Raw genomic sequence first — 21,788 nt, forward strand, 5'->3', positions numbered from 1 at the left:
CCCCCCCCCCCCCCCCCCCCGCGAGCTGTGCGGCTCGTCGTGCGGCCTCTCCTAGCCTTCGCGAGAGCCGAGACGCCCTCGACGTCCATACAATCACATGCTAGATACATACGCCCCTCGCCCGCTCTCTCCATCCTGTGCAACGCGCCTCTACAGCACCGCCTGCGGCATGCGCTTCATCGCCTGTCGCACGCCCAGGTCGGCGAGCACTGCGGGAAGGAAGCGACGACGGTGGTCAGCTCGGTGAGCGGTGCGTCAGGAGAGAGGGAGCAATCGGATGCGCACCTTCTTCGCTCCCGCCGAGGATCGAGTCGAACTGGAGCGCGAAAGTGTTCGGCCGGGTCAGCACGGCCGTCCCGAACCCTTGCAGCATGGCAAGACCCGAGTTCGCTCACCTTGTACGTCCTCTGGAACTGCTCTACGAGCGCGCCCATCCCGCCCTGCGTCAGCCCGCGCCCGCCCCAGATCTGCACGCAGTCCGAGCTGATCTCGGCGCCGGCGCGGCTCAGGAACGTCTTGAGGAGCGCCATCGGGCCCGCGAGGGTCGTGGACTGCTCGGCGTACGACATGTGCGTCCTGCGAGGCGGGGCGAGGGTGGTCAGAAGTTTGTGCGAAGGAAAGGGCGAGAAAGGTGCGACGCACATCTGGTAGGTGATGTTCTCAAGCCAGGCCTGGCCCATGTCGATTTTGTAGATCATCTTGGCGAGCCTGTGCGTTGAAGAGGACCGGGATTAGCGGCGAGTCGAGGCGGGCGAGGGACGGGGGGACTGACTTGGCGCGCACGACCGGGTGGTCAATCAGGCGTTTCCCTGTGCGGGCACAGTCAGCTCGACCCGCGCGCGCGCAGACAGCGTCTAGCAAAGGTGAGGACGAGTTCCTCACGCACCTTGCGACTTGCGCAGGTGCGCCCACTTCCACGTCTCCTCGTACTGCAGTCCGCGCATGAACATTGCGCCAGGTCAGCACGCGAGCCTGTTGGGGCACCGCTCGGCGGCAAGACGAGGATGGACGGGAGCGCGCATGCGCGGACGGCCAGACGGACGTACCATGAGGCGCGAGTAGCGCGCGATGCGGCAGCAGATGACCCATCTGTCGGCGTCGGCAGAGGCGTGTCAGCGGACGGTGCGACGCAAACAAAAGCGACCAGGACTCACCGCTCGTGATTGAAGTTGGAGAGGATGACTGCGGGCCCCGCAGCCAATCAGCTCGTCGACTCTTTCGCCGCCCGGTAGTAGCTGGTATGCTCGCCCGCACGCACCCTTGAGCCCGTTCCCCTCTCCGCCCATGACATTCTCGACGGGCACTTTGGCCTTTTCGAAAAAGACGTAGGCCGTGCCGGCCGCGGCCGAGTACGACGTCTTGATCTTGCGCGTGTCGACCGCCCCTTCGTCGTCCGCCCGCGAAATGAGCATCATGGTGAGCGAGCGAGGGCCCGTGCGCACGGCCGTCATGAAATGGTCCGAGAAGTGGCCGCTGCTCGTGCGTTGTCAGCGGAACGGCTTCGAGCGAACCGTATGGAAGCGGACAACGCACTTGGTGATCCACTTTTTCATGCCGCTGACGATCCAGTGCTTGCCGTCGGGCGAGAGCGTCCCCGTCGTCGTGATGCCCTGCACGTCCGACCCGGCGTGCGGCTCCGAGATGGCGAGCGAGATGAACTTTTTGCCCCTGATTTTGCGCGCGTGTGCATGTTCGGTCAGTTGACGTGGCTCCGACAGAGAGAGAGAGGGACGCACGCAAAGACGTCGGGGAGGATGCGCGCCTTGAGCTTGTCGTCGCCAAAGTTGAGCACGGGAGGGAGGCCTGCGCGCGCGCGAGCGAGCAAACGGACCCCGTCAGCTTTCCTTGCGGGGCTTGCGGGTTCCAGAGAGAGGCGATGGGACGCACCGATGACCATGCCGGCTTGCAGGCCTGCCATGTACTGTCGCGCGGGACAGCGAGAGGTCAGCCTCGCCTCGAGCGAGAGCGCACACGAGAGAGACGCACCCCAGGCGCGCCCACTCGACACATTTCCTGGATGACGACGAGCTCGTGCTGCCGCGCGCCGAGGAACAGTATCAGCTTGTCCCGCGCGGAACGGAAGCCCAGAGACGCCACCGCGACGACGCACAAAGTAGTCAAAGTCCTCGCCGCGGACGCCGCCGGGCAGCGTGAGCCCGTGCAGGTGCCTGCCCGGTCCCATGCGCATCTGGTGGATGGCCCACTGTGGCGTGCCCATGAGTTCTACGAGTTTCTGCGTCGGGCGCTCTCCGCTCAGCTCGTGCGCGCGCGCCTCGGCGCGCACCTCCGAGTCGAAAAAGTGGCGCATGGCCTGCTGCAGGGCGTGGTGCGACGGCGAGTAGTACGGCGAGCGGAACGCGGGGACGAGCCAGTCGGGCTCGGCGTGCGGCGCGGGCGAGAGGGCGCCGGGCGCGGGGACGAGGTACGGCGGCTGCTGCTGGTCATCGGCGGGGCCGACGTCGAGGTGGCCGATCTTGAGGCGGGCGTACTTTGCGAGGACGTCGGAGCGGTGGAGGGAGAAGAAGGCGGCGGTGCAGTCGGTGCCGGCAATGTCGGGGGCGACGAGGACGCCGGCGCCGCCCGGGTGGAGGTCGGCGAAGCGGCTGAGGTCGTAGACGTCGTTGTTGACGACGATCCAGAGGTCGCCCTCCTTGTTGTGCTGCGGGGGAGCGAGGGTGGTGAGCAGAGGAGAGAGGGGATGTGGGGCAGGAAGGGAGAAGGACGACGAGGCTCACGGCGGCGACCTGCTCGAGGGTGTAGCGCCGAGTCGGAGCCATGGATGAGAGCGACGAGAGCGGACGAGCGCAAGCCAAGGGAGAGCTCGAGCGGCGGGCGAAGCGGAGACGGCGCGAATGCCCGGGAAGAGCGAGTCCCGGACACCGGGAGCGCACTCTCAGGCTCGAGGGGAGCAAGGGCAGGCCGGGCAGAGCGTGCAAGAGGGTGCGAGTGGTCACGAGGGCATCCCGCCCTGCCCTGCACACAGTCCAGCAGCGACGCGAGGGCAGCTCGGAGCGAAAGAGGGCGAGCGTCGACGCGACCAGACGCGACGCACCTTCGTCCGCCTGACAAAGTACCCGCTGGACTCCGCGCAGTGCTCGCAATGGCCCGCTCCAAGGCTGCTGCCCAGCCAAAAGAAGACTCGGACGACGACGTCTGTCCGTCCCCTCTCCCTCTCCCTCTCCTCCTCCTCGGACGCGTCTCGACCCGCTCACCACCAAACCCGCACCCGCACACAGACACGGTCGAAAAGATCCTCAATCACAGGCGCACCGTGCGCATCCTCCTCCTGCGTCCCTCCCTCGCTTTCGTGCGCGCTGACCCCCACCTCGTCGCGTCCCTTCCATCCCCACCATCGCCCACACACACCCTTGCAGAGCAATGGCAAGGTCCTCGAGTACCACATCAAGTGGGAGGGCTACGACGAGAGGACCTGGGAACCCTCGGACAGCATAGAGTGCGTCCTCCTCCCTCTACCCTCAACCGCGTCCGTCCCGAGGTGGCTCTGCGCGGGTCTGTGCACCGGCTGCGCACCGCCGCTGCACGTGCTCCGTCGCTCGCAACGCCACGGCGACGCGTCCCTTGCGCCTCGCGCCGCTTGCACGCACAGCTGCACGGCTGCTTCCGTGTCGAGCGTCCTTCCTCTCGCCGACTCGCCCTTGCGCTCTTCTCCCCGCCTCGTTCAACGAGCACACTCGACAACATCGTCCGCATGACGCGGAGCAGCGAGCGCCGGATGCGCGCAAGTGGACCATCTCGTCCAGCCACAGCACCTCGAGCGCCTTCAGGCACTGACTCGCCCCTCTCCTCCTTCACTTATCCACCCTCGCAAAACACAGCGACGACGGTCCCGCCGTACAAAAGTACTGGCGCAACCTCCCCGCCTCGCTCCGCCTCGACCGCTACAAGCCCGGCTCCAAGGCGTACCGCAACGCGCACGCAGAGTACGACGCCGAGCGCACTGGCACCGGCGGCGGCGGCGGCGGCGGCGGGAAGCCGGCTTCTTCTTCTTCCTCGGGCGCGGCCGCCAAGTCGCGCAAGCGCGCGGCGAAGGAGGCGGAGGAAGACGACGAGGGGGAGGACGAGGTGGTGGACGAGGCGGACGAGGGCGGCAAGAGGAAGAAAAAGGCGCGGACGGCGGCCGGTCGCAAGAGCAACGGCAGCAGCAGCAATGGCGCCACCGCCGAGTCGCCCAAGAAGGTCGGCAGCAGCGGCAGCAGGAAGCGCGCGCCGAGGGCTTCGGCGGGTGCTGCGGCGGCCGCGGCGGCGAAGAAGAAGCAGAGCGCCGCGGCGGACGAGGAGGCGAGCGGGGACGAGGACGGCGAGGGAGAGGAGGAGGAGGAGGAGGACGAGGGGGAGATCGATCCGAGCGAATTGGCGCTCGACTGGGAGGAAAAGTACGGCAACCTCAAGAGCTGGGAGGTGCGTTGCCGCCCTCGGCTTTCTCGACTTGCTGTCCGCCCTCCGGCCGCGCCCCCGCGTGCTCACCCGCCCTCGCGCACGCACGGCACAGGGCCTCGTCGACGTGATCGACACGATCGAGCAGCACGACGACGCCGACCCGACCCTCGGGCTCAAGATCTTTATCCACTGGAAGGACGGCTCCAAGGGCTGGGTGCCCTCGCAGCTCGCGCGCCAAAAGTGCCCGCAAAAGATCATCGACTTTTTCGAGGTGCGCCCAGCCCTGCGCTCTCCCTGACGTCTTCGCATCGTTGTACGCGCACTGACTGTCGCTCGCTCTCGGATTGGTTCGTGCATACGCAGGCGCATCTCAAGTGGAAGAAGAACGAGTTCCCGATCTACGACGCAGAGGACAAGGACGCCGACGCCGAAGCGGCGCCCGAAGCGGATGTGGACGCCGAGGGCGACGCCTCCATGCACGACCACGGCGACAAGCCCGCCGCCGACGTCGCTGCTGCTGCTCCTCCTCCCGCCGACGCCGCTGCTGCCGCTCCTCCCGCTGCCGACACCGCTGCGCCCGCCAAAGCCGCCGCCGCCGCAGCCGCTTCTCCTGCCAAGGAGGTCGCGCCGACCGAGGAGCGCAAGGTCGAGGAGGTCGTCGAGGCGGCCAAGGAGGCGGTACTCGAGGGCGAGGCGGAGAAGGGCCCGGCGGAGACGGTTGCGGCTGAGGCTGAGGAGAACGCGGAGAAGGAGAAGGAACAGGAGAAGGGGCAGGAGGAGAACAAGGAGGAGAACAAGGAGGGGGAGGCTGCGGCAGCGGCGGCATGAGGACGAGGGCGGCGTGATTGCCCAGCGTTTTCGGTTTGTCTCGTTCGCCAGGGTTGTACAGGTCGGATCCCCTTTTCCCCTCCCTTCGCGTTTTGTCCGCTTTTCCCTTCGCCTCTGTTTCCCCCGCTGGCTCGAGTCGTCTGCAAAAGCTCGTTCGCATTGCACGGGCGCGTGGCGCTGTGCTTCCAGTCTTGACTCTCCCGAAAGTCCGTTGCTTGCCTTCACCAATGCGCTCCCTTCTGCTCTTCCGTCCTTGCTCCAGCTGCACTTGGTCATTGAGGCTTGCGTGTGCATCAGACTCTGGCCAGCACAAGGGTGCGCTTTGCAGCTGCACGCGAGATGCGCCCGGCCCAATGCAGCCCAGTCTCTGCCTTCGCGGCCCCTTGCGAAGCACTCATTGTCTCTTCCCTGCACAGGACAAGAGAGCGCCAGCCAGGCGCTGCTCCCGAGCGCCTGACAGTGCACTAAGTGTGCCACGGCAGCATCTCGTTGGTTTGGGAAGGCTCTTCTTCCGCGTGAGCCAGTCGCGACGGCGCAGAAACTAATTCATGTTTTATGTACAACACCAAATGACAAACCAGAGGGGAGGTGGTTTGCAGGAAACGCTGGTGTCAAACCTGGGAAAGCAGCAACAAAAGCAGGGCGAGAGAGAGTCATCAGCCATCACTTGACGTTCATCTTGGCAAAGTTGTCAAAGGCAATGCCGGGTCCCGGGTGGCCAAAGTTGAGCGCGGCAAGGCTTGGTCCATGAGGCAGAGCCGGGCTTGAGATCATAGCCGAGTGTGTCGTCAGACTTGAAATCTGGCCGTCGGCAGCGTCTGGGTCGCCACCCGCCGCTGCAACAGCCCACGTCCGCGGGTGGCATAAGCTGGTTGCATGAGCCGCTTGCAGCGCTCGTGCTTGTATCCATTGCGCTTGTGTGAGCCTCAAGCATTGCAATCTGCGTCTCAAGCTTGCGCTTCTTGTTGTGGTTGCGGGCCTCCAAGCAACGCGCAAGGACGAGCGCTTCTTGCACTGTTGTCCAAGTCTTACTCTTGAGCTCCGAGACCGTTGGGAGCAAGGTTGTGATTGAGAGGGGGGGTCAAACAGAGCGCGAATTGCCGGATCAGCCGTCTTGAGCCCATTGTCGATCGCTTGGCACCTGCGCAGGATGCACCAGGAAGTGCATTAGCATCGCGTCAGACTTCAACTCAAGATTGCGCAGCAGAGAAATAGGCACGCACACATACGAGTCCTCCGGGAACGCCTGAGCGTCGAGACCCGCCGCGCTGCGGGCACGCTTCTTTGCCGTCTTCTTGGCGCAAGCCGGCTTTGCAGGCACTTTGCCATCTTGCTCTGACCAGAATTTACCGCTCTGCCCTTGCCCTTGACGCCTGTGCGGGAGAGCAAGTCCGGAGGGATCGCTGAGGAGGAGGAGATGCTTTTAGTCCGCGGCGCTTCGCGCTCGTCGGTCCTCTCTTGTTCTTCCTGTCGTCTGGATACTCCCATCGGTGTGACGACACACTTGCTGGGTGCCTCCGGGCGTCGGGGCGAGAGTCATACGCCAATTCGTCTCTGCACCGCCTCGTCTCGTTTCGTCTCTCTCCCTTAGCCAGTTCTCTCCAACCGCCTCGGCGCTGCCGCAGGTCCGTCGTAGTTTTGTTTCTGAATCTTAGCCAGTTCTCTCCAACCGTCTCGGCTCTGCCGCAGGTCCCGCGAGATCCGTAACCACCACCATGCCGGTTCGACTTCATCAAACAACCACCGTCGACCGGCATCAGCGCCGGTGCTGCTCTTCTCCTGCTTTGCCTTGCTGCTGGTGACGCGCTTCTTCTTTGGCACCGGCTCACTGTCAAAGGGGCGACCCACGCTAGGGGCGTCCTGGATCGTCGTGAGCTGCTGGGCTTGCCTGAACAAGCGCCGGAAGTAAAAGTCAAGCTGCGAGAGCCATTGGTGGAAGGGAGTGATGAAGACTTCAAAGTGCTTGTGCCTGCGTGCAACTTGCTTGGAGCAGTCCGGAAGAAGGAGTCCAGCGTCGGTTGAGCCTTCTTTGGCATCTTGAGGAGTCAGCGGGTGCAAAGCGCGAGAGAGAGCTGCACGCAGCTCGAGCGTCTTGGGAGATGCGCCTGAGATGCGAAGTCGAGGCGCTCGCACCTCTTCGCCTCATCGCTTCCTGGAGTGCTTCCAGGTCACCTCCAGATGCATCCAGCTGGGCGCAAGGGCCTACCACGCTCACACCGCAACTCTGTTGCGCTGCCCTCGGTCTCGCCCACGCTCTTTTGCCTCCATGACCACCGCTCCGTCACCTTCCTGCTCGACACGTCTGCTTGCAAGACGCACTTGCAAAGCCACGCCAAGGACATTGTCGACGAGCTTTTTCGCATCGTGCAGCCCCCCCCCCCAAAACTACCGCCGTGGACGTGCCATCAAGGAATTCTTCTTGGCGTGGGCAGAGCACACGGTCGAGTTTGAGGGCAAGCACGACATCGCCGTCTCAAAGAAGCGCAATTTCATCAGCGCCTTTGTCAAGGTCTGGAAGGAGCGCGGAGCCTTCTTTGCCTCACCTGAGCTCTTCCTCGAAGGTGCGTACCAGCTTGTCTCCTGAGGCTGGGCGGCACTGCTGATTTCCCTGCTCTTGCAGCCAAGCAGGAGGCCGCCACTTCAAGCGCAAGCTCAACGTTGACCCTCAATGCTTTGTCCGTCTGGTCCGGCATCAACGGCCCGTGCATTGACCACGCGCTCGCCTCTTGCCGCGAGGTCCAGCCTTGCCTGCCAGACGTCCAGGATGACACAGTGGATGAGACGGCGGAAAAGGAAAACAATGACAATGCGGTAGACAAGGACGAGGACAAGAAGGAGCAGGAGCTGGCGAATCTGCCGATCCAGACTCTCAACGAGCCCAAGTGCGTCAAACCCTTGCACCTCCCTTCCCTCCACCACAATCATATGCTCCAGCTCTAACATTGCTTGCCCTGTCAGCCTCCGCCCCTTCGTCCTGCTCGCCCTCCTCGAGCCACTCCCGGCATCAGAAGACGAGCTCTTTGACCGCATCAACAAGAACTACCAGGCGTACCTCAAATGGTGGGAGCAGGAAACAACCACTCCCACCACGCGGCAGGCTCGCATCAAGCGCACGACTGCCCACCTCCGCTGCCTCTGCTGCTACGCCTCGACAAGCGACCTCACCGTCCTCCTCCTCCTCATGCCCCACTTGTCCGCCCCGCTCTTGCTCTTCCCCAGTCAACATCCCTCTCTGACAGCGCCATCCTGCACAAACGGCACCACATCTACCTGAAAGGGTGCCGCGTCAACGCTTTGGAACTCAAGTTAGTCGCCTCATCCTCGACCAACTCGCTCTTGCATCTGTGGGCCAGCAAAAGCGGCGCCTTCCTGGCCACGTCCGATCTCAGCTTGTCAAGCAGACACTCAGCAGGCTCAACCTGCCGCCCAAGTCTCTCCCGACAAGCGGGACGGTCGAGCTCCTTCACGGCGGGCAGACTGGCAGCGGCATGAACCGCCACGGCCAGCAGGCGCACAAGGTGCTCTACAGCGGCAGTACGCGCTACTTCACCTCAACTGCTGCCGCCTCTTCCTCATGGTCATTGGCGCGTGACACAATCGAGCGCAGATCAGAGAGCTTCGACGACTGGCTCACGAAGCTCGCTCTCAAAGGCCTGCTCGTTCAGGGCTTTGCCGACCCGTCTGAGGGCAGTAAGCTCATTGCTGAGGACCTTGAGCAGGCCAAAGACGACGTCGAGTTCCTTGCGGCGTCGCTCGGCGGATTGCGCGGTACCAATGTCAAGCGTCCCGGCTCCGACACGCGCAGCACGGTTCCGCTGCTTGACAACCTCTTCACCGCTCAAAAGCTTGCCGTTGTCCAGGATAGCATCGGCAGACTTGCATTGGCGCCGCCCCGCGTCATTGTTGTGCTCAACGCGCAACCGCCGGTGTCAGCCGCACCCGATGATTCGCACCTGACCGTTGCGAAGATCTCCCTCCTCATCAAGTTGGCACGTGCCGCTTTTGAAGATAAGCTGCTGGTTGTTGAGGGCGCCAAGGAGGCTGCGCCGCCGCTCCGGCAAGCTTGCTGTGCGCAGCTTGATGCGCAGCTTGACACGCACCGCGACGCGCACCGCGACGCGGCCGCGGCCGACGCGGCCATGCATGACGGCGGCAAGTTGTCCACAAGCAGCAGGAACCGCAATAGCGCAGATGCCCAGCAGGCGTTGAGGACAACCAAAGAGGAGCAAGAGGGCGAGCGCGGCAGCAAGCGCAAGGTGCGGACGGGTATCGCCGGGCTGCAGGAGGAGAGCATGGGGGCAACGAGCACAATAAGCAGCAGCAAAGGCCAGACAAGCGAGAGGAGCAAGACGAGCAAGACGCGCGATCGCCTCAATGTTGGCTCAACTATTCTCATCCTGTGCAAACTCCGCCCGGACATCAAGGAGCGTGGCAAACCCTACTCATTCCTGCCTTCCACCTGCGGACCCTACCTCGAGCAACACGTCTTTGCGCACCTTCTGCCCAGAGCGCCCGTTGTCTTGCTCTGCCTCTCGGGCGGGACCTCTTTGCTCATCTTCCACCTGTGTATGCTGCCGCCAAGCGGTTGCAGCAGCCTCGCACTGTTCCAGCTTGTCTACAACGCTGGGCTAAGCCTTGTTGACGCTGCCCAGACACGAGGACACGCCCCTCTGCATCACCAAGAGCGTGCCGCAGCTCTCGCGCCTGCGCTCCTGCCTCGACGCACACGGCAGCCTATGCCGCGGTCGTGACCGCCCTCCTCCATGCAGGGACCCTGGCCGTCCATCTCAGAGGCCTGGGCAGCGGATCAGGCGGCAAGGGAGCGAGTGCGGCAGTGCTCGAGTGTGAGGCGGCGCAGCAGGAGCGCACTTCAGGCTGGACACTGACAACACGGGCGAGCAGCTGCAGATGAGCTGGCAGGCTCATGCTTCCTCGTCGGCCAACATCTCTCTTTGTGTGAAGGTGTCACCGCCTAGTTCTCAACAGGTCATCCTTGCCGCTGCTGCAAGAGAAGGCTACAAGATCGAGGACGACGACTACGAGACACTGCTCATCTTGTCCTCTCTCTTGTACAGGGTGCGTGCGAGTGCCCGCAGCAGTGCTGATGACAAACTTCCACAGGATAAGACACTCTCGTTGACCTCTCCGCCACATCGAGGACGACGACGACCGGCATCACCGTCCTCACCTCGCTTGGCAAGCCGATCACGGCGCAGGTCCGGGTTCTGCCAAGCAGGTGGGGCCATTACATTGTCCCGCTTGCCCTTGCAGCTGCCTCTGTCAACCAGACAGGGCGGCTGCGGCTGCGCCTGTGCGCCGAGGAGCACACGTCGAAGGACTCCACCTCGTACCGCCGCGTCTTCAAGCGGCTTGCCGCGCCTGTACCGCCCGCAATGTTTGGGGCGCTGAAGGAAGTGCAGGGCACATCGGCCACCCGCTACGGCCTGTGAGCAGTGCATCAATTCATCATCCGCTGTCCGCTCTGCTCACGCCTCACACCACTGCAGCCTCACCTTGATCTTTGACATCCACAACTTGCGCTTATGTTTCAAGCTTGCCAAGGAAGACGTCTGTTCCCGCGTTGTTGACCTCACACTCAAGGCAAGCACCATCCTTGTCCCGGCCTTTGTCCTCAACTTGTAGCTTCGCTCCTGCCTTTTCTTATCTATTTTCCCCAAAGTCACCTGCAAAGAGCTTATTTTGCATCTGCGATCCTGATGTGCTGCGCTTCATGGCTTTACCAGCCTGCCTGGAATCCCAGAGCCTGCCTCCGCAAGACACCCTTCCTCTCTTTCCGTCCTCGCTATTGTCACGCCCGATCGTTCCTGGTTCTGTCCGCTTGGCAAGCCCGATCCGCGCTTCGCAACCGCACGCGAGCCGCCCGGCCTGATGCAGCCCAATCTCCCTATCCGCCTCGCCGACCCGTCTTGCTGCTCCTCCAGCGGAGCACCTCGTCGTCGCTCGCCTGCACGTGACAAGAAAAGCTTCAGCAGGTCGAACGCCAAATCAGGCGCTGATTCCATCCTCCGGACAGTTGGCGACACCAACTCCGCGAGATGCGCTAAGTTCGGCACGGGATCCTCCGCAGCTTTGAGATTTCTCGCTTTGGCACGGGATCTTGCTTGCAATCTCTCTCTGCTTCCCTCGCTCCTGTGCTCTGCCATTGTCTGTGCCCGGACAAGTACGAAGCCCCCGCTGCGCCCGCTATGCCTGCCGCACCACAACCGCCGGCTCGTGACCTCTCTACGTCACGGCCTGCTTCGCTGCATTCGGTGCCGTCGCGCTCCAAGACGCGGTGGGGCGCGCACGGCGCGAACGCAGACGGCGAGAAGCACTTTACTCGCGGTGAGATCAACGAGGTGACGCGCGCAGAGCAGAACCAGTTGCGTTCGCTCCTTTTTTCGCCCCAGGTTGATACAACGTGAAATGTGCTGACCTGCTTCGCACGGTTCGCAGTGGCCAGCTAAAGAACTTCTCGATGCTGTCGCTCGTCGGACTCGCGTACTGCATCCTGAACTCGTGGACCGCCATGGCTGCGTCGCTCAGCGTCGTTCTCCCTTCCGGTGGTCCCGTCGCAATGTGCGTCTCTCTTCATGCGCTGGGAATCCCAGGGACTGAAGCTCCCGCCATGCAGGCTTTGGGGCCTCGTCATTGCTGCAATTGGCAACCTCGCCATGGCCGCCTCTCTGAGTGAGATCGTGCATGTCTTCCCGACTTCCGGCGGTACGCTCTGGATGCTCTGTTGCATTCTGTCCTTTGCAAAGACTGACACACTCTTGAGCAGGACCGTACCACTTTGCGCACATCCTCAGCCCTCCCGAATGGGCTCCCCTCATATCGTGGGTCGTCGGCTGGTTCGCCTGGGCCGGCTGGACCGCCCTCACCGCTACGACAGGCTCGCTTGCCGGCGAGCTCCTGATCGGCATGTGGGCGCTTGCGCACCCGGGCTTCGAGGAGCAGCCGTACCAGATTTTCGTCATTTTCACCGGTTTCATCGTGCGCCCTCTCCCTTCCTCGTTCTTCTCTCCGTGGTAAGTGCCATACTAATAGGTCGTGTGCAACAGGTCATCGCCACGCTGATCAACATCTATGCGTCGCGGCTGCTCCCCTACGTCAACTCGTCGGCCATCATCTGGTCCCTCACGGGCGCGGCTACCATCATTGTTGTCACGCTCGCGTGCGCTAGTACGGAATACCAGAGCGGGAACTACGTCTTCAGGACGTACACGAACACGACGGGCTGGAACAGTGCGCTCGCGTTCTCGTTTCGCCTCCTCCCGGTTCCCGAGCCTTCCTGCTGACTCTACAGCTCTCCAGACGGTGTGGCATACATTCTGGGACTCCTTCAGCCGTCATTCGGTCTGATCGGAATAGATGCACTATCGCATCTGGTCGAGGAGGTGCCGCGCCCGCACATCAACATCCCGCGGGCGATGATCCTCGCCGTCCTCATCGGCGCCAGCTCGTCCTGGGTGTTCCTCATGGTCCTCCTGTTCGTAATGAAGGACCCCGACGCCGTGGTGAGCTCGTCGGCGGGCGCTTTGCTCGAGACGATGTATCAGGCGACCGGCAATGTTGCGGGCGCCATCTGCCTGCAGGTCTTCCCGCTTGTGTCGATGGAGGTGCGTGCTTCCTCCAGCATGCCACTTACTTGCGTCCTGACGGCTGCGCTGCCAGTTTGCCGCGCAAGGCATCCTCTGCGCCGCGAGCCGCATGACCCACGCCTTTGCGCGCGACCACGGCCTTCCCTTCTCGCGGTTCCTCAGCAAGCTCAACTCGCGCACGTCCGTTCCCGACCGCGCCATCCTCCTCACGAGCTTCTTGTGCATCTGCTTCGCCCTCATCTACCTTGGCTCAAGCGCCGCGTTCAACGCGATCCTGTCGTCCTCGGTGAGTCTCCCGCACCCGGTCAAATCGTTTTGGCTTGTGCTGATCAATGTTGCATGACAGGTTGTTTTCCTCAACATCAGCTACTGTGTGCCTATCGGTGCGTACCAAAGACTCGCTCGTCCAGAAACTACTCGCACTAACTTGCCCCGTTCACGCGCACAGCACTCCTGCTCATCCGCGGCCGCCACCTCCTCCGGCCCGAGAGCTTCCCTTCGCCGACCTGGACGCTCGGTCCGATTCTCGGGCCCATCGCCAACGTCGTCGCGCTCTGCTTCACCGCCGTGACGAGCGTCTTCTTCCTCTTCCCGCCCGAGGCCGAGGTCACCGGCTCGAGCATGAACTACGCCGTCGCCGTCTTTGGCCTGATCGCCATCGTCTCGATCGCGACGTGGTTCCTGCAGGGCCGCAAGAGCTTCTCCGGCCCGCGCGACCTCGGCGGCTTGCTCGAGCTTGCGAGGGCCGAGGTCAACCGCGACGAGCTCAGCAGGCCGGCGACGCGCAGTGGGTCGAGGCCGGCGTCGAGGTCGAGATCGAGGGCGCGCGAGGGCAAGGAGGAGGCGTGAGGCGGAGGGACGTGCATCTAGAATCAAAGGGAGTGAGTGTGTACAGGGCTTGCAGTGTGCATTGCTTCATCGGTAGCTCTACGGCAGCGACCTCGAGTCAACTGCGCGTTGGTCCACGAGCCACAGGCCGGAGCAGCAGCGCGGTCAAGAGATGCAGAGCAATCAGCGCCTCCCGAGGTGGCGAAAGAGTGTGGCTTAACATGCGCTCCTCTCCGAGCCGCTTGAAGAGCAGAGTGGCTCCTGATAGCATACGAAGCGGCGCCCAGCGCTTGTAGAACGGGCCCAGGAGCGACTTGCCGCAAGATCCAGCTTCGAGCTGATGAGAATCTGGGGACGACGGAGGCGAGAAAGACTGCCACGGGCGCGCTGGCCAGCGCTTGTGACCCTACACTGAGCGCTCAGGTACGGCTCAGAGAGGCCAGCAGAGCTGTCTAGCGAGAGTGAGCGGTGCTATCGGGAACCAACGAGCGCGAAGTCAAGACTCGGCTCTGCCTCCTTTCCCCGCGCTCCCTTCAGACGCACAGCTTGCACGAGCACCCGCACACGATGGCTTCGAACGGCACGCATGAGATCCGCACGGCGACCATCTCGCGCAAGACGGGCGAGACCGACATCACCGTGACCCTCACGCTCGACCACGAGCCGGGCACCAAGCAGGTCATCGACGTCAACACGGGCATTGGCTTCTTTGACCACGTGCGTGCCGCCGCCCTTCCGCCCTGCCGGCCCCGTACAGAGGAGCTGACGAGACGAGCCGCAACAGATGCTCTCTGCGCTCGCCAAGCACGGCAAGATGTCGCTCTCGCTCCAGTGCAAGGGCGACCTGTGGATCGACGACCACCACACGGCCGAGGACTGCGCGATCGCGCTCGGCGAGGCGTTCAAGGAGGCGCTCGGCGAGCGGCGAGGGATTCGCCGGTACGGCACGGGCTTTGCGCCGCTCGACGAGGTGCGCTGCTCGCCTCGCTGCAGCTTCCCCTGCTAGTGTGACTGCTCTCGAGGGGGAGCGGTTTGCTGACCCGCGGTCGGACGGACCACCCATCGCAGGCCCTCGCGCGCGCCGTCCTCGACATCTCGTCGCGCCCGTACTTCTGCGGCGACCTGCAGCTCAAGCGCGAAAAGATCGGCGACCTCTCGTGCGAGATGATCCCGCACATCTTCCAGTCGTTTGCGCAGGGCGCCGGCGTCACGCTCCACGTCGACGTCCTCCGCGGCGAGAACGACCACCACAAGTGCGTTGGCTCGGCGATACTCCGCGTAGGAGTTTCTGGTGTGCTGACTTCGTGCGTCCGCAACGCAGGTCCGAGTCGGCGTTCAAGGCACTCGCGCTCGCAATCCGGGAAGCCGTCCAGCGCGACGGCTCGAACGAGGTGCCGAGCACCAAGGGCGTCCTCGCCCTCTAGACGGCTCTGGCCCCTCTCGCTCGCACGTGTACCCACTCGCCCTGTATTTCTACGCATTGACCGCGCACAGAGGGTCGAGAGGTTGCCGTCGAGAGAGGTCGCTTCTGGGGGCTTCGCGGGGCTGCGCGACCTTCTGGCAAGTGAAGTCGCTCTCGCTACCTTCGTAGTCCTCCTGCCTCCTGACTCTACCCCAGCTCCGAAGCGAGCTCGAGCTTTGGAGCACACGATGACGGCTATTTCGCTCCGCTTCGTCGCTGCTCGCGCTATCCGGGCAATGGGGTGCGCTGCGCAACGGAGACGGCTACGACACGGACAAACTAACCTTGCAACGAGTGCACGCAGTGCTTCACAGCACCAGCCCAGCTGGGCCTCCCTCTCCTCCGCCTGCTCCTTGGCGCCGCTTCGCCCGACCCTGCCCAGCAGCGCCGCTCGCACGCTTCACACCCCGCGCTCTTCCGACACCTGCAGCAGTCCCAGCACTCTCCTGAGAGAGCCCGTGCTCTCGCCCGCCGTCAGCACAAGCCCCGCATGGACGCCAGCAGCAGCAGCAGCAGCCTACCCGACCCCTTCGCCGTCGCCGCCCAGTCCCGCCCCCGCCGCTCACACCTCACCGCAAGAGCCCGGGCTGCGACACTTTGTCTCGCTCGCTGCTGCTGCTGCTGCGGAGGCGGACGCGAGGGCGAGGGCGGGGAGCGGACTGGGCGCGGAAGAGGGGCGCGCAAGCGAGGGGCCGGAGGAGCGGCGGGTCGAGGGGCAGACGAGCGCGAAGCCGAAGGTGTGCAGCAAGGTGCGCCTCTGCGGCCCCTTTTCGTCAAAAAGCGGGACTGACGCTGGTCGAGCGACGCGGTTATGTGCGGTGCGTGCGGGAGCAGGGGTGTGCGAGCTGCAAGAGCCGGTGAGCGTGGAGGGTGGACGGTCGAATGCGAGCAGCAAGGTACGGCAGGGTAGCAGCTTGCGAATGCACGCGGGTGCTCCGTGCACGGCGAGCGAGAGGGCGAGTGTGCTGCGGAGAGGCAGAGCGATCAAGTGCGACGGCGGGCTGCACACGGCGCGGGGGCGGGCGAGAGTCGTCGGCAGCACTCGAGAGCACACGCTCGACCGAGCTGGCCGAGGCTGCGCGGCTCTGGCGCGAGTCGGTGCGAGCGAGACGAGGCCAAGCCGGCGAAGGGCTCGTCCGCTTTGTCGATCCTCAGCTGGCCCTCTCTTCGCCGCTGTGCGCCAGGGGAGTGTGCACGAGCACCTACAGGCACAGACTACGACAGCTGCGAGGAGCCCGGCCACCGAAAGGAGCACCCTCTGCCACCCGCTCCTCGGTTCCTCCGTTGACCGAACAATGGCCTACGCAAACGCCCACTACCCGCACAGCTCGAGCGCAGATCTCTACGCCTCGTTCCCCTCCGACAGCCGCTACCCGGCCCCCGCCCGCCCCGCCGCCCGCGACCCATTCGCGACCCAGAGCGACCTCTCGCTCCCGCAGTACCCCTCGTCCTCGTACCCGCCCGCGCCCCTCGGCCCAGCAGCAGGCATGCGAGGAGGCGGCACGTCCGCAGACACGGGCCTCTACAACATGGACCAGCACGCCGGGTCCGCGTGGAGCCTCGACGACGAGCCCATCGCCGGCGGCGGCGCGGGTGGGGCTGCCGGCGCTGCTGGCGCGGCAGGCTACGAGCGCGTGCACCGCAGCGCAGACAACCCCTTCTCGGAAAAGTACAGCAGCAGCGGCGGCGCAGGGGGAGGCGCAGGCGGGCGAGACGGACCGAGGAACTGGCGCAAGTGGATCCTCGTCGCCGCGCTCCTCGTCCTCGTCGTCGGCGGGATCGCAGGCGGGATTGGCGCGTGGCGCGCAAACGCCGGGAGCAGCTCGAGCGGGGGCGGCAAGTCGGGCGGCTTGCAGTTTGTCGAGTGCGTGCGCACTTCCTTTCTGCTTTCGCGCCGGGACCTTCTCAACCTCCTCGTCGTGCCCGAGCGGACCGAGGTGGCGCAGACCCTGCACCTCGATACCTACGCTGTCTGCAACACCCGCTGACCGCATCTCGGTCTTTGCAGCGGCACCGCCAAGGTCGTCAAGTTCAACCCGGACGATCCCTCCCAGTTCGAGCCTGACAGCCGCCTCAAGCGCATCTTCTACGGCCTCGCCTACACGCCCAAGAATGTCCTCGAGGAGTACGGCTGCGGCGCGACGCTCGCCAACGTCACCGAGGACATCATCCTCATCTCGCAGCTCACGAGTGCGTTGCTCGCGTCTTCGGTCCCTCCCTTTCCCTTGTCTGAAGGCGCCCTCCCGCCTTTCCACACTTCCGTGTCTTTGCTCCCTCGACGCGCCGCACTCGTCTGACCTCGGCCCGCTCGCCCCCACTCTCCAGCCCGCATCCGCATGTACGGCACCGCCTGCTCGCAAGCCGACCTGACGCTGCAAGCGATCGCCGACACCAAAGTCAACATGACGGTGTGGCTCGGGACGTACCTTGACCCGAACGGGAACCAGACGATCAACGACCAGCAGACGCAGTGGGCCGTCGACGCGATCCAGAAGCATGGGACGGAGCACATTGGCGGGGTCGCGATCGGCAACGAGTGCGTCTTGATTGGTCTTCTTTCTGGAGGGTGAACTGCTCTCCGGGCAGTGCATGAGCCTGCGGATCGAGGCTGACCATGCGCTGTTCCTCCGGCACGCTTCCTCTGCGTCTCCCCTCGCCTCCCCGCGCAGGTACATCCTCAACCAAGTCGACAACATGAACGTCGCGCAGTCGACCGCCGTCAACTTTGTCCTCGAGCAGCAGGCCGCGTTCCGCACGACGCTCAAAGGCCTCAACCTCGACAAGACGATCCCCGTCGGGACCGCCGACGCCGGCGCGCAGTTCACGGCTGAACTTGTCGCCGGGTCCGACTTTGTCATGGCCAACGTGCGTCTTCTCATTGCGACGGGACTTGCTCCAATTGGAGGAGGAGGAGCGGCGCTGACGAGCCTGGGCTTCACCGCAGGTTCATCCCTACTTTGCGCCCATCTCCCCTTCCGACGGCGCAGCAGGCTGGACCTGTATGTCTTCGCGCTCTGTTGAACTCTGTACCTGCAGCTGCCGGAGGCAGCGGAACGGAGCTCTGCCGCTGACTCGGCGCGGCTCGCCCCTGCAGGGGAGTTCTTCCAGAACAACATTGCCGACCTCGTCGCTGCCGCTCCTAATGCTCCCCAGGGGAGTATTGCAGAAACTGGTTGGCCAACAAACTCGATGACCCCGAGTACCGATCTTGCGCCCGCAACGACGAGCGAGTTGCAGGTGTATCTGGACACGTACCCGTGCCAGGCCAACAAGAATGGGACTTGTGCGTCTCTCTGCCTCGCCTCTCCACCCCCTCACGCAAGATACTGACTGCTGCGCGGCGCTGAGCAGCCTACTACTTCTTTGAGCCGGTGCGTGCTGACGTTCGCCGCGTTGAGTACCGCGCTGACTGGCGTTCTTTCTCTGCCACAGTTCGACGAGCCGGTTCGCTTCCTGCCTTCTGTCCTTCACTCTACTGACTCGATGCTGACCTTCCGCGCGGCAACAGTGGAAAGAGCGCTACGGCGGCGTCGAGCCGGTCCGTCCTTCCCTCCCTCTTCCGCTTCCTCTTCGTCCGCTGACACGTTTAAACTCTGCATTACCGCAACCCAGTACTGGGGCCTGTTTGACTCGAACAAGGTCCTCAAGGACATCACCTTCCCCGACTGCGAAGTCGACTCGGCGCACGCTTCGGGTTGAAGACCCCTCCGGCCCTTTCCCCTCGTCTCGCTATCTTCTCTCGCACACATCTCGCACTCTGCACACCCTCGCTTGCAGCCGCACAGACCTCGCTCGTTCCGCACAGACACTCGCCTCGCCTCGTTTCGCCCTAGACCTTCGCCATCCTCGCTGCACATACCCGTTGTTCATTCCTCCTCTCGCCCGTATTGCTCGCAGCGGGGTGGGTGCAGACACCATCTATATATCACTTGGCTTCTCACTTGGCTCCGCTTGTCGCCCGTTGAGTGGAGCCTGAACCGCCAGGCATGGTGAGAAAAGCGCAAGACGTAGAATGCAGCAAAGCTTTTGCTCTCTGGGCTTGCTCCATGGCGCCTGCCTCTTGACAGCCTGGGCATTTGGGAAGACTCAGCCTGCATTGCTCGTTGGTGGCGGCGGCCTTGTTGAAGGCATGCCGGTGCCCCGAGTCGAAGTGTTCCTGCACAAGCATGCCGTCCAGCTGCTGCAGCCCGTTCTTGATCTCCTTGCGCAGGACAGACGCCGCCAGGGCCGCCATGCTATCCCTGCAGCACTGGTTGTCTGCGCCATAGGGATACCGCAGTGCGTCAGCACTCAAATCTGGTCATGGCCATGGCCAGGCCGGTTGGTGGGCTCACACAGGTCCTGCACAAACTGCCACGCCTTGTTGTCCTTGGCATTCTTACGGTTCTTGCCAAGTTTGTAACCGATCTGCGTGACGATGGCCTGCGTCTCCTCCTTTGAGAGCCCCTGGTCCTGCACAAAAGTGAAATGCGCCAGTGATCAGGCTGCAGCTTCCTGCCAGATTGAGCAGAATTGCTGTTGACCGCGCACAACTGTGGAGGAAGACAGAACGTACACGAGCTAGGCGTCCATGCGAGGAGAGATGTTGTTCTCAGGCTCTTGGGAATCCAAATCAAAGGGCTTGAGGCACTGGTTGCCGTGAACAAAGACCTGCAAGGGGGAAGAGGCGGAGTGGAACCCAAGCCAGGTGTACGTGGCGTTGACGGCGTTGTGCAATGCATAGTGGGCTGCAAGACAATGCAGTCACAGAACGTGGTACGCACACCAAAGGGCAAAGAACAGGCAAATCTTGACATGGGTGTCGGCTGGGTCGCAGTCCAACTTCGGAATTGTCGACTGGAAGTCATCAAACGTGAAGAAGCCGCGCTGCAAAGGGATTTCCAGTCAACAAGGGTCAGTGCATACCGGGAATGGCCCCGCTCCTACCGCCAGGTTGTTGGCAAAAACTAGCATCACGCGCAAGAGAGGCACGCACCTCGATGAAGATTGCAAGGAGTGTGCGCGTGCTCTGCTTTTTGGGCTGAGTAAGCAGCCTGTGCTCTGTATGTCCAGAAAGTGTAAACATGCAGTACAAGGACGCGGCGGCAAGACGCACGCTTGACGCTCTTGCCAAGGAGCGACTTGTGCTGCTGCGGGAGGTCCCGGTTCTTGGTTGTGAAAGTGGCACGCGCGCCGCTGTTCTGCCACGCCTTGCGCAGGGCGTTGCCGTGCGTGGAGGGCATTGGGATACCTGCAAGCGAACAAGAAGAAGGTGGGTCAGGATAGGGGATCTGTGCGGGAGGATGGCCTGTGTCGCCACTTGAGCAAGGCGGCCCGCTCACCCGCGTATGCCTTCACTGCAGTCCCAAGGCTTGTGGCACCGCCGACCTCACCGAGCGAGTGGGCGGAGAGGGAGCAAGGGAGCACCGGCTCGCCCGCGAGCCACGCATGCAAAGAGTCGTAGGGCTCGCTTGGCGCGTCGGGCCAGCAGCCGAGGCGGCTTGTCAGCGCTTTCAGCCTGGAATTGCACGCGGCAAAGTCCACAGTGAGCGGGGGCATGTCGGCGTGCTGCACGGAAGGAAGGAGGTCAGTGTTGAGCAGGCGAACATGGCCACATCCACCGCGGACTGCCAATGCAAAGATGTCATTGAACTTACTACAACGTAGGAAGGCAGTAGCCTCGAGCGCAGTGCCACCCAAAGCGCGGGCAACTTCAGCAGAGACGCCTCGAGCGAGCAGACAAGCAGGAGAGCTTCTCGGTTGGACGTCTCTCGGTGCGCAAACGGCCCGCACCCTGCTTTGCTGGCCTACGGTGAGGTAGTGCACCCGACTACAGGGCAACGCAAACCGCACCACCCCAAGCCCATGTCCGCCGCCTCCTCGTCTCGCCCTCACCCGTCCGACGACGGAGACAACGAGGCAGCGCCGCGATTGATCCTGCGGGGAACGAACAAACGTCCTTGTTTGCCGCACAGGGCGACAAGACGAGCGCGCGGGCGCCCTCTCTCTTCGGCTTGTCGACGAGTGCGAAGGACCCGGAGGAGGGACGGGTCGGCACGCGGGGGCGGTCAGGCAAGGAGAACGAGTATGTGTCGGGCGTGCCAGGCGGGAAAGTGGGGAAGGCGGCGGCTTTGTCAGGCTTGGACGAGACAAAGGGAACCGATGAAGTCGAGGTTGCGAGCAACGATGAATGGGGTAAGTCTGCCAGAATTCACCACGGCCAGATGTGCTGAGCAGTCCTTTGCACTCAGACTCGGACGGAGACGTGGAAGAAGCGGTTGACGACAAGGAGATCCGCAATTTCGAGATTGACGATGCCTTTGCCGTTCACCTCGATTTTCTCACGAAGGTGGTGCAGCCCTTTGTCGAACAGGCGCTGTTAGGTCAGGACTGGGTACGCATTCTCTCACTCTAGCCTACGGAGGCTTGCTCACCATTGATGTTGACAGACCATTCTCATCGCTGCGTGGTTCACTTTCCATTTCCTCCTGAGCGTGCGCAACGACTACCACTTCAGGTGCGAGTGGCAGCGGCGTGTAATCAGCGCGGAGCTGACACACCGACAAGCAGTCTGGGAATTACTTCAGACGGTACGACGCCAATCATTGTCCGCAAGGGGGACTGGGTGTCCTGCTTGTATCGCAAGTTTCTTCTTCAGCGAGATCCGCCGGCGCGTGTGCATTGTTCCC

General features: G+C 63.4%; 7 protein-coding genes across 7 annotated transcripts; 5 read left to right on the forward strand and 2 right to left on the reverse strand.

Annotated features, from left to right (window-relative positions):
* Positions 1 to 150: 150 nt before the first annotated feature.
* Positions 151 to 2,777, reverse strand: JCM10292_002607 (uncharacterized protein; the record flags this gene model as incomplete). The annotated part of the gene is made up of 15 exons (XM_076652863.1): positions 151 to 209; positions 286 to 316; positions 396 to 576; positions 643 to 708; positions 773 to 809; positions 887 to 929; positions 1,047 to 1,089; positions 1,155 to 1,182; positions 1,259 to 1,473; positions 1,534 to 1,668; positions 1,737 to 1,803; positions 1,888 to 1,921; positions 1,987 to 2,034; positions 2,111 to 2,659; positions 2,736 to 2,777. 15 exons carry the CDS (start codon positions 2,775 to 2,777, stop codon positions 151 to 153), a joined length of 1,578 nt encoding a protein of 525 aa, XP_076501576.1.
* Positions 2,778 to 3,100: 323 nt separating this feature from the next.
* On the forward strand, positions 3,101 to 5,226 carry JCM10292_002608 (chromo domain-containing protein; the record flags this gene model as incomplete). The annotated part of the gene is made up of 6 exons (XM_076652864.1): positions 3,101 to 3,155; positions 3,237 to 3,307; positions 3,375 to 3,454; positions 3,837 to 4,419; positions 4,511 to 4,669; positions 4,762 to 5,226. 6 exons carry the CDS (start codon positions 3,101 to 3,103, stop codon positions 5,224 to 5,226), a joined length of 1,413 nt encoding a protein of 470 aa, XP_076501577.1.
* A 2,266-nt stretch (positions 5,227 to 7,492) lies between these two features.
* Positions 7,493 to 10,869, forward strand: JCM10292_002609 (uncharacterized protein; the record flags this gene model as incomplete). The annotated part of the gene is made up of 7 exons (XM_076652865.1): positions 7,493 to 7,506; positions 7,597 to 7,787; positions 7,847 to 8,108; positions 8,185 to 8,418; positions 8,639 to 9,792; positions 10,498 to 10,672; positions 10,734 to 10,869. 7 exons carry the CDS (start codon positions 7,493 to 7,495, stop codon positions 10,867 to 10,869), a joined length of 2,166 nt encoding a protein of 721 aa, XP_076501578.1.
* A 563-nt stretch (positions 10,870 to 11,432) lies between these two features.
* On the forward strand, positions 11,433 to 13,679 carry JCM10292_002610 (uncharacterized protein; the record flags this gene model as incomplete). The annotated part of the gene is made up of 9 exons (XM_076652866.1): positions 11,433 to 11,608; positions 11,683 to 11,805; positions 11,861 to 11,949; positions 12,011 to 12,222; positions 12,291 to 12,474; positions 12,544 to 12,848; positions 12,904 to 13,116; positions 13,177 to 13,213; positions 13,279 to 13,679. 9 exons carry the CDS (start codon positions 11,433 to 11,435, stop codon positions 13,677 to 13,679), a joined length of 1,740 nt encoding a protein of 579 aa, XP_076501579.1.
* Positions 13,680 to 14,225: 546 nt separating this feature from the next.
* On the forward strand, positions 14,226 to 15,082 carry HIS3 (imidazoleglycerol-phosphate dehydratase HIS3; the record flags this gene model as incomplete). Its single annotated transcript, XM_076652867.1, has 4 exons — positions 14,226 to 14,375; positions 14,443 to 14,628; positions 14,727 to 14,911; positions 14,980 to 15,082. 4 exons carry the CDS (start codon positions 14,226 to 14,228, stop codon positions 15,080 to 15,082), a joined length of 624 nt encoding a protein of 207 aa, XP_076501580.1.
* Positions 15,083 to 16,415: 1,333 nt separating this feature from the next.
* JCM10292_002612 (uncharacterized protein) lies at positions 16,416 to 18,819 on the forward strand (the record flags this gene model as incomplete). The annotated part of the gene is made up of 10 exons (XM_076652868.1): positions 16,416 to 16,984; positions 17,129 to 17,310; positions 17,446 to 17,656; positions 17,790 to 17,985; positions 18,065 to 18,119; positions 18,215 to 18,403; positions 18,472 to 18,491; positions 18,553 to 18,564; positions 18,629 to 18,658; positions 18,733 to 18,819. The coding sequence occupies 10 exons, from the start codon at positions 16,416 to 16,418 to the stop codon at positions 18,817 to 18,819; spliced, it is 1,551 nt and encodes a 516-aa protein (XP_076501581.1).
* Positions 18,820 to 19,410: 591 nt separating this feature from the next.
* On the reverse strand, positions 19,411 to 20,342 carry JCM10292_002613 (uncharacterized protein; the record flags this gene model as incomplete). The annotated part of the gene is made up of 4 exons (XM_076652869.1): positions 19,411 to 19,572; positions 19,915 to 19,986; positions 20,096 to 20,160; positions 20,216 to 20,342. The coding sequence occupies 4 exons, from the start codon at positions 20,340 to 20,342 to the stop codon at positions 19,411 to 19,413; spliced, it is 426 nt and encodes a 141-aa protein (XP_076501582.1).
* Between the last annotated feature and the right edge of the window lie 1,446 nt (positions 20,343 to 21,788).

This window comes from Rhodotorula paludigena (genome assembly GCF_050403205.1).
Source record: "Rhodotorula paludigena JCM10292 DNA, Rt_paludigena_JCM10292v1_ctg97, whole genome shotgun sequence".
NCBI lineage: Eukaryota > Fungi > Basidiomycota > Microbotryomycetes > Sporidiobolales > Sporidiobolaceae > Rhodotorula > Rhodotorula paludigena.